The following is an 18,720-nucleotide window of genomic DNA, read 5'->3' as shown; positions in this document are numbered from 1 at the left end:
CCTGCGGATTTTGTACGTTTGCCCACTGACAAAGAAATGATCAGTCTATAATTTTAATGGTAGGTTAATTTGAACAGTGAGAGACAGAATAACAACAACAAAATCGAGAAAAACGCATGCCAAAAATGTTATAAATTGATTTGCATTTTAATGAGGGAAATAAGTATTTGACCCCTCTGCAAAACATGACTTAGTACTTGGTGGCAAACCCCTTGTTGGCAATCACAGAGGTCAGACGTTTCTTGTAGTTGGCCACCAGGTTTGCACACATCTCAGGAGGGATTTTGTCCCACTCCTCTTTGCAGATCTTCTCCAAGTCATTAAGGTTTCGAGGCTGACGTTTGGCAACTCGAACCTTCAGCTCCCTCCACAGATTTTCTATGGGATTATGGTCTGGAGACTGGCGAGGCCACTCCAGGACCTTAATGTGCTTCTTCTTGAGCCACTTCTTTGTTGCCTTGGCCGTGTGTTTTGGGTCATTGTCATGCTGGAATACCCATCCACAACCCATTTTCAATGCCCTGGCTGAGGGAAGGAGGTTCTCACCCAAGATTTGACGATACATGGCCCCGTCCATTGTCCCTTTGATGCAGTGAAGTTGTCCTGTCCTCTTAGCAGTAAAACACCCCCAAAGCATAATGTTTCCACCTCCATGTTTGAGGGTGGGGATGGTGTTCTTGGGGTAATAGGCAGCATTCCTCCTCCTCCAAACACGGCGAGTTGAGTTGATGAGAAAGAGCTCCATTTTGGTCTCATCTGACCACAACACTTTCACCCAGTTGTCCTCTAAATCATTCAGATGTTCATTGGCAAACTTCAGACGGGCATGTATATGTGCTTTCTTGAGCAGGGGGACCTTGCGGGCGCTGCAGGATTTCAGTCCTTCACGGCGTAGTGTGTTACCAACTGTTTTCTTGGTGACTATGGTCCCTGCTGCCTTGATATCATTGACGAGATCCTCCCGTGTAGTTCTGGGCTGATTCCTCACCGTACTCATGATCATTGCAACTCCACGAGGTGAGATCTTGCATGGAGTCCCAGGCCGAGGGAGATTGACAGTTATTATGTGTTTCTTCCATTTGCGAATAATCGCACCAACTGTTGTCACCTTCTCACCAAGCTGCTTGGCGGTGGTCTTGTAGCCCATTCCAGCCTTGTGTAGGTCTACAATCTTGCCCCTGACATCCTTGGAGAGCTCTTTGGTCTTGGCCATGGTGGAGAGTTTGGAATCTTGATTGATTGCTTCTGTGAACAGGTGTCTTTTATACAGGTAACAAGCTGAGATTAGGAGCACTCCCTTTAAGAGTGTGCTCCTAATCTCAGCTCGTTACCTGTATAAAAGACACCTGGGAGCCAGAAATCTTTCTGATTGAGAGGGGGTCAAATACTTATTTCCTCATTAAAATGCAAATCAATTTATAACATTGTGTTTTTCTGTGTTTTTCTGGATTTTGCTGTTGTTATTCTGTCTCTCACTGTTCAAATAAACCTACCATTAAAATTATAGACTGATCATTTCTTTGTCAGTGGGCAAACGTACACAATCAGCAGGGGATTAAATACTTTTTTCCCTCACTGTATGTGGCACATTAGGAATGGATCACTCTTTTAATTATATCTTGCAGCAAGGTAATAAAGTGTGGTTCTGTGAAAGTCCTGATGTGCTGTGCAGTGCATCAATGCATGTGCGTACAGCAGCATGTGATGACTGAGTTGGGCCTGTAGGTGGCTGGCAGGGTTAATGAATAACCGCACGTGTAAACCAACCACATGTTTAATGGCGACTCGGAAGAAATGCTGTTGTAACACGTGCTGTTGCATTTTACAGGTAAAAGACCCAAAGGTTGTTTTTGATCGTCATATAAATGTTCTAGACTTGTTCTAGACTTGTTCTAGACTTTAAGCTTGGCTTTGAATTGTTTTTTTGTGATATATGCAATTAGAGGCGTTTTAGCATGGTGCATTGTAAAGGGATGACGCACTGTAATTACTTACTGTCATTGTAATTCTCTAACTCTAATACTGTTTAGTCTATAACAATGCCCATGTACCCAGAGTATGACTACTTGCAATGCTATTGAGAATAGAACACATGTAAAGTAGTAAGCTGTACAATGGTGACATACAGTACGTATACTGTACACATACAGTACATATAATGGGTGTAAGATACCGATACAAATGGATGGTATAGATAGACATACAGCTTTGGATTACAGGAACATTCGAATAGTGATGTGCAAATGTGATTGTCAAAGACGACAAAGATGGTTTATCAGTAGTAGAATTGGGTTTAAGAGAAAACTGTTATTGAATGACCGCGCGGATATACCAGTCACATGGTTAATGGCGACTCGGAAGAAATGCTGATGTAACACGTGCTGTTGCATTTTACAGAGTGACGGTGCTGTTCTTCACAAGATTGCTATTAACCACAATAAATGTGCTTGCTCTCGATTTGGAGCGCCTGCCCACGTCCCTCATTTCGAGTGTGCAACATATATATCCACGAATCTAATAGCATGTTCCAACTTTCAGTTTGACTACGATGTTCAATGTATTTATTGCACCCGGCACCCCTATTATGAATAAATATCGTGCTGTTGTGAGAGGACACAATTGTACCCTGTGCCAATGTTCAGTTAACATTATTCTGCTTCTTACATTTTTCCTGCACTTACTTTTGAGGCACACTGCACATTTCTCCAACTTGTATTCAACGTGTTCTCGTAATTTAACGAGAACTGTGAAATCCGTATTTTCCATTGCGGGTTCTGACCCCGAAGTGGACATTCCACATACCTATGGTAGAATACAGCTTACCAGATAAAAGCTGTGCAGGAATGCCCAATCCACAATCGTAAATGCTTGCTACGCGTTATGTTTTAGTGAGATGTCACGGGATTTTTACAAGTCAGGCCGCCAAGTACTCTACCTAAATTACACCCACTTTTATTGCAATATTCCCCTGTATACTGTACATACATATATAAAGATAAAAAAGATCCCCTGTATAGCCTTAACAGACTGTTGGGAGAAGTTCTGTTAGCGAGCACATATGAGGGCCGGCACAGCACACGAGGAGGTGGGTGGCCAACATCACTCCCGGCCACCTTTGTCTCCCCAGTGGCGATGTTCACACACTGCACCATGTACAAATGTTAGGCTGAGTCGACCTGAGGGAGGCCCAGGACCGGTGCAGATAATGGTCACTGGTGTTGGCCGTGAGCAGGAATCAAACTCGAGTCGTCAGGTTCGTAGACGCAGCGCGCTAACCCGTTACACTACCGCTTCCCACCACATATATATATTTGCACACAGCAACACATACAAATTTAATGTTCTCATTGTAACGATAATCTTAGAACGGATATTCTGGATCATGATAGAAAGGCTCGTGCAGTTGTTGTCACCTGTGCTGGATTTGACGGTGATGCTTTTCACCGTTTGCCTGAGCAGCTCGTACTGATTGGTGCGCGAGCCATCCTCGGCCACCACCACAGAGAGGTCTTCCCCCTTGTTCCACGTGTAGGTCACCTCCTGGTTGGTGTAGGCATCTGCAACGCGGTGTCAACACCGATCATTGCAACCGTATTACAGCAGGATGCACATGCATGATGTGCGTGCATAATGTGCATGCATAATGTATGTTGATTACCGTATGAATAACCCAACCGGTAATCCATTGTAATTTATATGCATGTATTCATCCGCCACCCTCCTCCTCTGACCTTCGCACCTGATTTGCCCACAAGTGACGACATCACATTTATCCCTCTATTTAAGACCGAAGCAGGAGGATTTCTCCACAAATCTCGCTGTCGCCTGACGATGCTAGTTGTAATTACTGGTGAAACGTCATGGTACTCGAATTGTAAATGTTGTGGGTTTATTCTCCAACAGACCGGTGTGCTGAACTAGTAACGAATTGGCATGCTGTGTTTACGTGACAAACCTCACTAATTTGCTGTGTTGGGTGGTGGCGGGTTTAATGACATTTATGCTATCTAACCCAAAAAACTCTGTTATGGATATTATGCATTACAGTTGATCATCAATTATCCAGCGCAAAATTATTCGGCTAGCCAACGTTATCCGACAGGTTCCCAGGAGGATCTGGCGAACCTCCATCGCAGCTGATGGAGTTGGATTCAGACTCTGAATAACCAAATACAATTTTACACCCGCCTATCATAACCCCGTGCAGAGTCTTCGAGATTGGAGTGGTAAGTACAGTCCAGTAAATACGGTAGCTGTTTACAGTAGGGTATTTATTTTTGTGTATTTGTTTGTTCATGCCAATTTCATCGAGTATTTTTTTTTAAAGAACTAAATAAAAAAACATATACAACACGTAAAAACATAATTGTATGCAAGAATGTGTAAAAATATATATACCGGCGTTTTTGAAAATCCGGCGCCCACTTCCCCCCGAAGCCGCCGGATTTTCGATGATCTACTGAAGTATTATTATACAGTGAAATATGCTCTTTAGTTTTGCCAGCGAATTAGCGCCCATATCTAACAGAGTGGGTCCTTGCCTATAATTATCTAGCAGTGCACTTGCATTGGTTTAAGCGAGCCTGACTGCTGGTGAGACACCGCACGTCAAAACTGGTCCAGAGTTGTATGTGTGTTAAACCGATTGTGCTGTAAAACAATGCACTCCCAGAAGGCTTTGTGGCTGATGGGATGTGTAAACTATATATTCTTAGGTTTTTTCGGTAAAGTCACGTAGGTAAAAAATTTAAATTAATAAAAGTAAAATGAAAATAAAATAAAAATCACGACGTTTCGGAGGCAACACAAGCTTCCGTCTTCAGCTGTATCAAGTAAGATATAATAAAAAAAACGACGTTTCGGAGGCAACACAAGCTTCCGTCTTCAGCTGTATCTTACTTGATACGAAACGTCGTGATTTTTATTTCATTTTTATTTTACTTTTATTAATTTTAATTTTTTACCTACGTGACTTTACCGAAAAAAACCTAAGAATATGAATCCTTGCAGTCACGAAAGCTTCAAATCTAAAGTGTAAACTATATGTCTATACTTTTATGTGGAGATACCGATATGGGAATGAGGCGTATTGTTATAGGTTACTGGGTAGCGTCATACTTGGCACACACCAATAATTCTAACTCTAACCCTAGCACCAATATTTATGCTTGTGTAATCACTTTTTTCTAGCCACCAGGCAAAGTGAAAGGTTTACCAAACGTGGGTACTAAACAGGCTGTACGATATGTGGACTAAACACGCATTTTAGAAATTGAGTCAGTACAAGTGATAGCAAAATGTATTCCAAATGCACAATTCCAATTGTAATATTAGTTGAATAGTGCCAATTGTGCAGTGGACACCTTTGTGTTGCTTATAATAAAGGTCATAGGACTGCATGGTGGTAAGATGTTAACTACCTCGCCTGATATACAGGAGACTGTGGGTTAATCCCGACCCTGACACCTGTATATTTGAAGTTTGCGTGTTCTTCCCCATGGTTGTCGATTTTTCTCCGGGTCCTCCGATTTTTTTTCCACATTTAGAAGCATGCCTTTAGACTAATTGGCTTTTATAAATGTCCACATGATGATTAGCCACTTCGTTCAGCTGTCATTGGCGGCCAGGTCGCTTCTGAAAAAGAGCTACATAGCTCAGTGGGCCTTACCTGCTAAAATAAAAATAATTAAAGTTTAGTTTGAATAAATCCTTTCGCAGCCTTCTCATTTTGCTTTACTTCTGTGCATTGAAAAAAAGCTGCACATTCAGCTTTTCCTTCTTGTTGAGAAAGCACGCAGTGTGCTTATTGAGTACACGCCCTCTGTTGGGCCAAGAAGGTATTGTAGATAATACCCATAATGCTATGCAACCTTAATTCAGTTTACCAGAGAGCTGCCACCTGTCTTGGCTTTCTCAGGATTGACCTCCGGTTGAGGCAAGCTGCTACAATTCCTAGTTTTGTGTCAGGTGTATAGTACAGTTGTACACAGTTCAAGATACTTGTATGTAGTTCTCTACACAACTTTATTGTGTAATTTTAGTGAGGGACTGTTTGTTTTGTTGTGATCTGGGATTGTTTTTGCTGTTGTTTTGCTGCTTTGCCTAAGCTTGGAATTGGTGTACTTATGCAATTTGAACTTATATACTTAATCTATTTTCCGAATTTATTGTTAGTGATTTGCTTACTTTTCATGTCTTTTGCACGTTTTTTTGTACTGTTTGTTTTTGTAACTTTGTGAACTGCGAGACATCTGTGAAAAAGAGCTTAATAGCTCATTGTATTTCTCCAGGATAAATAAAGATTCTGATCTTGTACCGCAATATGAGATATTCTTCTTTCCACAATATCTTTCAGATGTTTTCGACCTCCTTAGGCTGCAACTCTAGTACAGTACTGTACAATATATATTTTAGAGGCATGCATGACGAGTACTGTATTTGAGAGGAAATGGGTTGCTAAAAAACAAAATGTATCTTTTGTACAGGTAGGGACAGGGACGCAACTATTGGGTATGTGGCAGCGTTATGCGATGCATAGGGGCCCAGTCATCCACAAGGCGGCCCCGAAATTCTCGACTGATAGACTGGCATGAAAGCAAGACGCATATTAACTTATTGAGTATTGTACCTTTACATATTTTTTAAAATTAATATTATCAATGTGAGACTGTCATTCTCGAAACCAAATACACGATGAAACTAAATAATATATATATATAGTTATAGCCTACATATTGTTGTTTACGGTTTAAAACATCTGTAGCTATTTCAGTAAAAGTGAGTCGGGAGAAAGAAGGGAGATGGGGGGCACAGTCATATCTTCCATAGCCCCCCCGTTGAAATAGGTCGTTGCACCCCTGGGTTGGAGTCAGATTCCTTGGGTTAGAGTAGAGAATGTTTATGGGATATGTATATGCTGTGCTGTAGAAAAGCCTGATTAATTATGGCAATACCTACATTATCCCCAATCGGGACTTTGTCCTCATTATTCCCACCTATGTCATGTTTAATTATTTTAAATTATTTTTTTCTGCAGGAATAATAAATAGCGTAATGCGGGTTTCATGCCAAGATTCTTGTTTGTGAACACGGTTATCACTTTAAATTTATGAGGTTTGCAATCTCTCATGGAAATTCCGTGAGAATATATCGGAGCAATAACATTTAATGCTAAGTTTTCGCTTTAATCTGAATCACAATCATGACCCTGTGGTCGTCTTTGATGACGTGTAAGTGTACGTGTGCAGAAAGTGCATGTCTGCGCGTGTGTGTGTATGTGGGGGAACGGTAGTGTAGTGGTTAGCGCTCTGTGCTACGAATCCGGCGAGCCGACACCTGTGACGATTATCTAAACTACTCCTCGGCCTCCATCTAGATGGACTCGGCCTCAAATAAGTACCTGGTGCTGTGTAAAACATCGCCACTGGGGAGACAAAGGCGGTCGGGCGTGGTGCTGGCCACCCACCCCAATCGTGTACCTTACCGGCCTTCATAGGTGCTCACTAACAGCACTTGCCCAAAAAGTCTGTTATGACTATACGGAGGTCTTTGCTTGTCTTTGCGTACTTACGTAGGGATATGTGTCAGTGTGTGTGTGTGTGTAAGTATGCGTGTTCATGCTTGCTTACAGCTTCCGAACTTGAGGGGACAGGCATGCGAGTCCATTGGGAAGTCTTCCAGCATCATGGGGCACTCAGCCTTTATGGTCAACCTGAACACAGAGAAAAGAGCGTTTCACACATGCAAACGGTTACAGGCAATCTGTTTGAAGCGTACATCCCAGATCCAACCCTGCTGTCTAGCAGCATCCAAAAGCATTTGTAAAACTCCGACAACATTAAAGAATAAGCCGAAAGGAAACTGTCAATCAGAGACCATTGTGCTTTCAATGTCCTTTAACTGCCTGACAGCCAGTTTCCGTGTGGGGATTTGACAGCACACAGAGCAGGGTTTATACAAGTTTGTATAAAGTAAATAAACATTCTGTAGCAGACGTTACACATCACAAAATTGTGGCAGACATCTTGCTGGGTTTAATAAATGTGATGCTTCAGCAAATACATTGCTTACAATAACGTGAAACTTATTTAATTGCTGAGCGCGAACAGATGACAGCCTCACAAAAGACCACGGCCGCCTACATATAAAAGGTTGTTAATTGGTGTGGCTTTTCGAATCTTAGTTTGGCCTTCAGTCATACATTAAATTAGTGTTTGACTGAAAATGCTTCTCAATGTTTTTCAAATCCACGGCACAACCTTTGCAAAAAGTGACAAATGCACTACCTATGAGCCACACAACTGCCTTTGTGAACATTGGAGCCAGAATTAATCTTCGATCGTGTACGTCATTGCACTGCTCATAGTAAGCAGACGATTACAAGCCCCAGTAATGCCGGTTCAATTTACTCTTGTGACTATTTTTTATTTTGCCAGGTAAGGCCCGCTGAGCTATATAGCTCTTTTTCAGAAGCGACCTGGCCGCAAAATGATAGCTCAACGAGGTCGCTTTATGCCGTGGACATTTATTGCATCCAAATACTCTGAACCGAAATTCTGAAATATCTAAATAAATATCGAAATCTTAGAAATCATAATCCCAATCACGTTATTAGAAGACCAAAAATAAAACAGAATTATCATTTGTCATCCGTTATTGGCCAGATTCCTACGTGAAGGAATTTGTTTTAAAGGGGTTTTTCCACTCAAAACCATTTGTCATGGTATTTCAGCTTCATTCTTCGGTTGTCACTTGTCGTTGCATCTTCAGAGGGCACAGACGAATTCCAGCTCACTGCTCTTCTAGTAATCTTTGGGCCTTTCGATAAAGTCACATAGATAAAAAAAAATAATTAAAAAAATCACGACGTTTCGATATCAACACAAGCAATCGTCCTCAGGTGAAAAATATAGCTCTTCTAGTGTGCAATTGTGCAAGGGCACCATCAAATATTGAGCAGGAAATGATTGCGATCTAGCAGCAAAAACTGGAAAGTATATGATGTACATGAGTACCAGAGTCCTACCCCATTCACTGTGCAACTTTTATCAAAATCCAGACAAAAGTGAATTATTATTTCGATTTAAAGCTTTCGTGACTGCAGGGATTCATCTTCTTGGTTCTTTCGGTAAAGTCACGTAGAAGGAAAGTAATAAAATAATAAAAATAAAACATAATAAAATAAAATAATTCTCACGACGTTTCGGCTACAACGCAAGCAGCCGTCTTCAGGTGAAGAATGAGACACTACCAAGCTAGGAGCTTATATATAAGCTGCGTTGGAGGTGGAAGAGCGCCTTAACAAAAAGAATGTGCATATGAAGAGGAATTTAGCATATTCATGGAAAATGCGTAGGAGGTGGACGGGGGGGGTTTCAAAGTCATATTATGCCCATGCATTATGCAGGATTAGCAGCACCAAGGGGGGGTGCAGGGATTAGCAGTAACAAAGGAGAGAAATGTTAATGATATGTAGCTGCAGTTACTCAACAACCACGTAGAAAACTAAAGTATAAACTACATAAAAAACTAAAGTATAAACTGCATAGCACCATCAGTATACTTACTATACTCTACAATAAGCTGAGTTACTAACAGCAAGTAATACATTACAATTCTACGTCGTAAAAATTGTATAATATGCTTCCATCTAAACTTTATTCTCTTACGTCACACGAGCATATACCGTACTATATACTGCCATAGATAAACCCAACCTTAAATTATATACTGTATTGCTGTAAACCAACCTATACCTTATACATTTTAATATAACACTATGTATTATTCTACCCACCCTAATGTGTATCGAAATGGTTTATTACGTCCTTCCAATGATTGCTAAGCCAGAATCCATCTTCTCGGTTAAAATTGTTTCTGTGTTTGTATATGTGGATTGCCTCATGAACGAATCTCTCATGATAGCCAGATGGCTTGCAGATAACCTCTGTCTTGGAGAAGTCAATATCATGTGAGCCCACTGAGTTGTAACAGTGATCTGCCACGGCTGAGGTGTTTGTCCTACCGTGTTTCAGGTCAGCTTTATGTTCACGGATGCGGTCCGAAACATGTCGTTTGGTTTCCCCAATGTAACTGCTACCACAGAGGCAACTTAGTTTGTAGACGCCAGGGTACTGTATGTCTGGAACCACATCTTTTACAGACGGTACCAGATCACGGATTTTATGTACTGTGTTGAATCGGACCTGGATCTTGTGTTTAATCAGGATTTTGGAGATCTTTTTTGTGACCCCAGCAATGTAGGGTAAGGTGATGGTCTTGAAAGGCTCCTCAACAGGATTATTCTTGATTGTTGGAGTGATGGCTTTGCGGATTGTGTAGTCGGAGTAACCATTAGCCTTAAGAGCTTGGCGTACGTGTTTGAGTTCAGCATATACCGTACTATATACTGCCATAGTTCAAACACGTACGCCAAGCTCTTAAGGCTAATGGTTACTCCGACTACACAATCCGCAAAGCCATCACTCCAACCATCAAGAATGATCCTGTTGAGGAGCCTTTCAAGACCATCACCTTACCCTACATTGCTGGGGTCACAAAAAAGATCTCCAAAATCCTGATTAAACACAAGATCCAGGTCCGATTCAACACAGTACATAAAATCCGTGATCTGGTACCGTCTGTAAAAGATGTGGTTCCAGACATACAGTACCCTGGCGTCTACAAACTAAGTTGCCTCTGTTGTAGCAGTTACATTGGGGAAACCAAACGACATGTCTCGGACCGCATCCGTGAACATAAAGCTGACCTGAAACACGGTAGGACAAACACCTCAGCCGTGGCAGATCACTGTTACAACTCAGTGGGCTCACATGATATTGACTTCTCCAAGACAGAGGTTCTCTGCAAGCCATCTGGCTATCATGAGAGATTCGTTCATGAGGCGATCCACATATACAAACACAGAAACAATTTTAACCGAGAAGATGGATTCTGGCTTAGCAATCATTGGAAGGACGTAATAAACCATTTAGATACATATTAGGGTGGGTAGAATAATACATAGTGTTATATTAAAATGTATAAGGTATAGGTTGGTTTACAGCAATACAGTATATAATTTAAGGTTGGGTTTATCTATGGCAGTATATAGTACGGTATATGCTCGTGTGACGTAAGAGAATAAAGTTTAGATGGAAGCATATTATACAATTTTTACGACGTAGAATTGTAATGTATTACTTGCTGTTAGTAACTCAGCTTATTGTAGAGTATAGTAAGTATACTGATGGTGCTATGCAGTTTATACTTTAGTTTTTTATGTAGTTTATACTTTAGTTTTCTACGTGGTTGTTGAGTAACTGCAGCTACATATCATTAACATTTCTCTCCTTTGTTACTGCTAATCCCTGCACCCCCCCTTGGTGCTGCTAATCCTGCATAATGCATGGGCATAATATGACTTAGAAACCCCCCCGCCCACCTCCTACGCATTTTCCATGAATATGCTAAATTCCTCTTCATATGCACATTCTTTTTGTTAAGGCGCTCTTCCACCTCCAACGCAGCTTATATATAAGCTCCTAGCTTGGTAGTGTCTCATTCTTCACCTGAAGAAGGCTGCTTGCGTTGTAGCCGAAACGTCGTGAGAATTATTTTATTTTATTATGTTTTATTTTTATTATTTTATTACTTTCCTTCTACGTGACTTTACCGAAAGAACCAAGAAGATGAATTATTATTATTAAGTCTCCATCCAGAAAACTTGTAATGCATACAGGACATCTCTAAATTTAATATATATGTGCTGTTCAGAAAATCTTTTAACTGTTGTAAATATGCGAGATCTAATCTCAAGTAAACTCAGCCCATCATCGCTCAAGGGTTGGTGTATAGCCCAGACTGTGAGAGTTAACAAAGCATCAGACAGTGCCAAGTTCTACCAATACAAGCAACTAAGTGTCTCATCACGTGGAAATTCTTATGATCCAAATACTCGAAACGCTTGTTTCTAAATGTGGAGGGGAAAACCAGAAGACCTGGAGAAAAATCCATGTGACCACGGGGAGAGAGACATGCAAACTCCAAATATACAACCGCCAGGGTTGGGATCGAAGCCACGATCTCCTGTATACCAGGAAAGGCTGTTAATAATCTTATCACCGTGATGAGATGTTGGATATGCACATAATTGGCAACTAGAATTTTAAACTCGCCGTGGTTTCCTATAGGTTGCCTCAGCCCAAAAATAAGTATATGGAATGCTGGGTCACCATTAGGAATGGGTAGACATAGGCAACAGAAGGATACTCCATCTAAGCTGGACCCAAAGAGTGACCAATGTAACATTTAAATGTTGCACATAGAAGAAGATCTGATGCAGGCAGTTATTATAAGGAAACTAGCACTACTTGGACACATATGTAGGATGGACAACAACAGGGACATTAAAAGTGTTTTGTTGTTTGTAAAAATGGAAGTAACAGGAAAGAGAGGAACACCTAACATAGAATGGCTTGACGACGACATCATAAATTGGTTGCAGAAATATGTGGCCACAACTTGAGCATATCGGGCACAAGACAGAAGAAAGTGGACACAAATGACGAAATGCGCAGCAGACACATTACGGGCTTTCTACCCGTGGATCATGATGATGATGGAGACAAAGGCATGGTACTGGCTACATTGCCCACTCGCTGTGCTGCGTTGGCCTTAATAGGTGTGGGTTAACGGCATTTGACTGAACAACTCTTCCAGGGTGTCAGAGGGTCCCAACCCAGAAAAATATCTAAATTTGAAAACTAATTTCCTGCCTAAAATATAAAAAAAATTCACTAACACATGGGATGGACTTTTTATTTATTTTTTACAATATTGTCGAATAGTGTATTGTATTACATTGCTTTGTTTTTACTTTTGGACCATTTCTTGTTTCATTGTATGTAATGGCAGAGATTAGGGAATAATAAAGTACAACTATAACCACAATCATATAAACACAAAACTATGCAATGATTTATATGAAGACAAGTCCAGATATTGTGGCTAAGGTTTAGCACATTGTTATTTTTATTTACAAAGCATAGCAATATTTTTTATAGCAATATATTGGAGGGGGACATTTTGAGGATATTTGAATATTGGGGGGGATGTGTCCCCCCTCCCAATATTCAAATATCCTTAAAATTCGGATGTGTCCCCCCCACTATATATTATAATTACGGCCTTGGTTCAATGCCAAAGATTCACCAAGGACTTATCCAGCATAATCTCATGACAGACTTACATGACCATTGTACATGTCCCAGGTTTAACACCGGGAATATTTTGTGATATATATTTACATGGCATACTGTATATACACGTATCTTTTATATACAATAGTTCTTGCTCTTTCAAGAACTAATATATATCACATAATGTGTGTGTGTACATTTCTGCCCTCACACCACACCAAACATGCTCACACAACTGTCCTTAAGGAAATCATGGCAGAAAGCCAAAACGAGGCATTTTGTTAAACCCTCACACTGGGATGCACATTTGCAACACTTTAATTCCTCATTCTGCTGTCTGCCGAACCTAGTAAAGGCAAGGCTACAGAAAACATCGGGAACATGCAGCGGATCCAGGTCAGGCACACCGTCAGTTCCGCCCCAAGTTTTCCAGCTGAGAAACCAGGGAGAACAAGTCTGGTGGAGAGCCCAATCACCCACTGGTTTATTAAAGCATAATTAGCCACCTGCTCATGTCACCTGCAGTTAGAAAACCAGCGGTGGAGCTCACTGCCAGCCTGAACTGGAGCCACCAGACATCCATGGCGAACAATAAAATGCGTAGAACAATATCGGTATTTGTTTTTTATCCAGGTAATCCGATAGGTGGGTGTTACACCAGTCAGTTCCAAAGTCAACTGCAGTCCTACAGTTCCACTTCCACCGTCTTGTTAGAATTACAGAAGTCAGTGGAGTTACCGTTGAGCCAACTTAAACAGGTTCAGTTGTTATTTTACTCAGGGCAAACTCAATGCCTGATGTAATCTCACAGTTAAAAGTGGCAGTGGTATCATTTGCAAGGGCAAACCATTGCGTGGCGCGTCGATATCAATTAGGTGTCTCTTTGCTTGTTGATTTAGCTGTTGTCTTTTTCTCTAGGCTACTGGGTTGGGTGTTGTTAACACACCCAAGACAGACATTTGGTGGTTATAACCAGGTGGAGTTTTCACGATGCAAAGTTCTAAACAATGGAAAAACAGTAAATGTGTCTCCTGTGTCAAGGGATCATGCAGTGGTGCTCATCTGTAATGTGTTTTAGTTGTCCAGAAAGGTCTTCGAGTCTCGAGATTCGCATTAAGCAGTCACCATCGCTCACGAATTTCTGCTCCTCCCTCAAAACTCACTGATTGTTCCCAAGCTCACCCCACGACCCCCTTAATCTCCCTCTCATAACCGCCCTCTTCATATTCTCATTATATGGCTATCACTCATTAACCCATTCATCCTCATTTACTGTCACCAATTTCACTTTTACCGAATTGACACATCACAGATTCGCCCCCATTGCTTCCTCTCATATATTTTATTCACCTTATCTCCACCATTTCATGTATACATACCGTTGTTACTTGTTTGTAAAGCGCCTTAGGGGCTGTCCATAAAATACGTCACGCGATTTTGACCCCCCCCCCCCTAGTCACACGGCGTCACAAAAAGTCAGACCCCCCCCTCAAATATGACGTCACAAAGCTCTGCCCCCCCCCCCCCCAAAAAACATGCTTTGAATCGCTTTAAACTATTGTCTTTGTAGTGCGTATTTCATGTGGCGCTGCACTCTGATGTTGTAGGAGAAAACATTTTTTAAATAGTCTATTTAATTAAGTAGAACGTGTTGTCTATATTTATTTAAAGTTGCGCATTTTGATGTGACGTCACATTTCTCAAACCCCCTCCCCTCCTCGTCACACATCGTCACAAATGTCTGACCCCCCCCCCCGCCCTAGGTGCGTGACGTCATTCATGGACGGCCCCTTAGTTAACGCGCTAAAAAATTACATTAAGATAAGGTGAAATGTTGACTCATGGTAACGTTAAAATGTTGACTCACGGTAACGTGTGTACGTTATGCACGCGGGCGCCAATTTCAGACAATCTGTGGGGCTGAGCCATGTCCTCAGCCAATCAGCGACGCTCATTTATGAGCGTTTATACGTTTTCTGTTTTGTGATTTTAACTTTTATTTTCAACTCATAAGTGTATTAAATTAACAGTTATTTCGGTTAACAGTCGCTTTCGTGGAACGGATTGAAAACATTAGCCCATGAATTTCTGTACACATGGTAACCTTCGCCCCCTACTGCGGAAACTTGGCAGGACCCTCCGAAGAAAGAGTTATGAGATTCGGTGATGTTTTCCCGGGTAAAGAAGCGGAATAATAATAACTAAATAACTCGTCCCTAATAGAGTTGGGTTTTTTTGGGCGAGATCGCATAAATATTAATGTGTCGTGAAACCCGCCACCACCCGACAACAGCTAATTAGTGAGCGTTTATCACGTAAACAAAACATGCGAATTAGTTACGAGTTCAGCACACCGGTTGTGTGTTGGAGAGTAAACTCCTCCATATCCATGCCCGCTTTGGGCCATTCCACAATTGCTACGCGGGTACCTAGAGTGGTGGAATGGGGTACGATTTTACATCTAATTGTAAAGTGGAAAATGGGTCACAATTTTCTACAAAAATAGCCTTCAATTAAAAAAAACTGCATTACGAATCCACAACGATGCCAATAATTTATCCAGGAAAGCCGAACTGAGACCTGAGGTTCTTTCTGAGGAAGGTCCTGCAATTAGATGTTTGAGCAATTTCATTCATGAACGTCTGTATGTATGTTGAACTTCTTTCACACCGTACGTAGCCATCTACGCTAATCGGAGGTGCATGGGAGGATTTCAGAGTACCTAGAGAAAACCCATGCTCTCAACGCTTCCCACATATATATGCAATCCGCAAACAAACCCAATAAATCCAATCTATATGCAGACACGCATTCACGCGATTACTGTATACACATTGCATACAGCACTTTTATAATTTACGTTCTTTCATACGAGCCTCATAACAATGCACCGTACTGTACGATGTTGAGCCACTGCCCGCCTCTTACAGTCAATATTCCCGTTTTCCAGGCAACACGCCTTCATATGTGCAGCCTTAACCAGTAACAACACAAATGGCATCTGAAAAACAATTCGTGCAGCGCACCTCCTCGGCTTAGCATCGTCTCCTCTCCTTAAAGGTTACACACAGGGTTGGCAAAGTTATTGTTCTTCTCAGAGACACCGCCCCTATGCAGTAGTCAAATGTATTTTGTCTGCGTGACACAAGTGATCTCGATTGTGTAAACAATGCTCTCGGACTCCAGTATCTGAACATCGTAGCACATTACCAGCGGCATTTGCAACCCTCAGTAGATCATTTGGTCCAATTGCCTTCGAATGCAGTCACTTTGAACATACCACAAGAAATATAGTATGCGTGTATTGAACGTAACGTGCAAACATGTCTGCAGCTATGGATTTCCCAGTGCTTTAGGCAATGTGTACACAGTAATCGCGTGAATGCGTGTCTGCATATTGATTTAATTTATTTGGTACATCTGTGGATTTCATCTATCTGTGCTGAACGTTGATGGGATAGGTATTCTCCAGGTGCTCTGACATCCTCCCATGCACCTTATATGAAGGTGGTTGGCTACGTATGGTGAGAAATAATTTCAACATACATACAGACGTTCATAAATGAAATTTGTCAAACATCTCATTGCAGGACCTCAGAAGGAAGATCAGTTAGGCTTTCCTGGGTAAATTATTGGCATTGTTGTGGGTTCTTGAATGTTTGATTCGTAACGTTGTTTTTGTAAAACTGAAGGCTATTTTGTAGAAAAATTAAGACCGATTAAATTTCGATTTAAAGCTTTTGTGACTGCAGGGATTCATCTTCTTGGTTCTTTCGGTAAAGTCACGTAGAAGGGAAGTAATAAAATAATAAAAATAAAACATAATAAAACATTCAGACGCTGTCGCTTTGACAGACCTGGTTTTCACCTGAGGACGGCTGCTTGCGTTGTGGCCGAAACGTCGTGAGAATTGTTTTATTAAGACCGATTCTTCACTTTTTTCACTCTCAGAGACAGAATGATGAAGTGGAGCAGAAAAACCGCACAGTAGTTGGAAAAGCAGCCAGAACCTGGGGTGTCAAAATTGTCCAAGCTCTGTGGTCCTATATTGGGATGTTTTGCCAACTCCACTAACGAGTGTCAATACATGTGTAAGGAAACCGAGAATATCCGGATAAAAATGAACGCGTTTGAGGATATATCGTGTACTGTGTTTTTTTACATTGTTTTTACAGTTAAGTATTTCAGTTATTATAACTGTCTATTTAATGCATATATGTCATTGCGTGTAGTGTAGTTTACTTCATTTAAACGGAACTTGCTAATTGTTTTTTTACCCTTTTATCTGGCAAAAAAACTGATACCTCTTTTACAAGGAGTAATGTTGGCATTGACCACAATACCTGCGGTCGGAATACAAACAAAAAACACAACTCTGATAATGTATGCACTGTCCTTGAAATTGAATGGCCCACACCCGAGACAGCTTTTCTTAGAACCTAGTCTCACATGGTGTTGGACCAGATGACGCCAAAAGGCTCACAACTCAAAGACAATGCACCATCAGAGTACAGTGAGAGAAAAAAGTATTTGATCCCCTGCTGATTTTGTACGTTTGCCCACTGACAAAGAAATGATCAGTCTATAATTTTAATGGTAGGTTTATTTGAACAGTGAGAGACAGAATAACAACAAAAAATCCAGAAAAACGCATGTCAAAAATGTTATAAGTGGAATTGCATTTTAATGAGGGAAATAAGTATTTGATCCCCTCTCAAGCAGAAGGATTTCTGGCTCCCAGGTGTCTTTTATACAGGTAATGAGCTGAGATTAGGAGCACACTCTTAAAGGGAGTGCTCCTAATCTCAGCTTGTTACCTGTATAAAAAGACACCTGTTCACAGAAACAATTAATCAAACAGATTCCAAACTCTCCAACATGGCCAAGACCAAAGAGCTCTCCAATGATGTCAGGGACAAGATTGTAGACCTACACAAGGCTGGAATGGGGTACAAGACCATCGCCAAGCAGCTTGGTGAGAAGGTGACAACGGTTGGTGCGATTATTCGCAAATGGAAGAAACACAAAAGAACTGTCAATCTCCCACGGCCTAGGGCTCCATGCAAGATCTCACCTCGTGGCGTTGCAATGATCATGACAACGGTGAGGAATCAGCCCAGAACTACACGGGAGGATCTTGTCAATGATCTCAAGGCAGCTGGGACCATAGTCACCAAGAAAATAGTTGGCAACACACTACGCTGTGATGGACTGAAATCCTGCAGCGCCTGCAAGGTCTCCCTGCTCAAGAAAGTACATATACATGCCCGTCTGAAGTTTGCCAATGAACATCTGAATGATTCAGAGGACAACTGGGTGAAAGTGTTGTGGTCAGATGAGACCAAAATGGAGCCTATGACCCCAAGAACACCATCCCCACCGTCAAACATGGAGGTGGAAACATTATGCTTTTTGGGTGTTTTTCTGCTAAGAGGACAGGACAACTTCACTGCATCAAAGGGACAATGGACGGGGCCATGTACCGTTAAATCTTGGGTGAGAACCTCCTTCCTCAGCCAGG

At 41.4% G+C, this 18,720-nt stretch overlaps 1 protein-coding gene across 4 annotated transcripts in view; it reads right to left on the bottom strand.

The window, feature by feature from the left end:
- The window catches only part of LOC133349878 (gamma-aminobutyric acid receptor subunit alpha-1-like), a 124,502-nt gene that overhangs the window by 66,127 nt on the left and 39,655 nt on the right, over window positions 1-18,720 (bottom strand). For all 4 annotated transcript variants that reach the window (XM_061563699.1, XM_061563697.1, XM_061563700.1 and 1 more), the window contains 2 exons: window positions 7,629-7,711; window positions 3,414-3,557 (listed from right to left, as the gene is read on the bottom strand). In XM_061563699.1, the coding sequence (XP_061419683.1) occupies window positions 3,414-3,557; window positions 7,629-7,711 (227 nt within the window). The remainder of the gene's footprint in view (window positions 1-3,413; window positions 3,558-7,628; window positions 7,712-18,720) is intronic.

The sequence above is a fragment of the Lethenteron reissneri genome, chromosome 32 (genome assembly GCF_015708825.2).
Source record: "Lethenteron reissneri isolate LAM-NWPU_2019-01 chromosome 32, ASM1570882v1, whole genome shotgun sequence".
Taxonomy (NCBI): Eukaryota; Metazoa; Chordata; class Hyperoartia; order Petromyzontiformes; family Petromyzontidae; genus Lethenteron; species Lethenteron reissneri.
The sequence above is the reverse complement of the archived record's forward strand: the minus strand, read 5'-3'. Positions and strand labels throughout refer to the sequence as shown.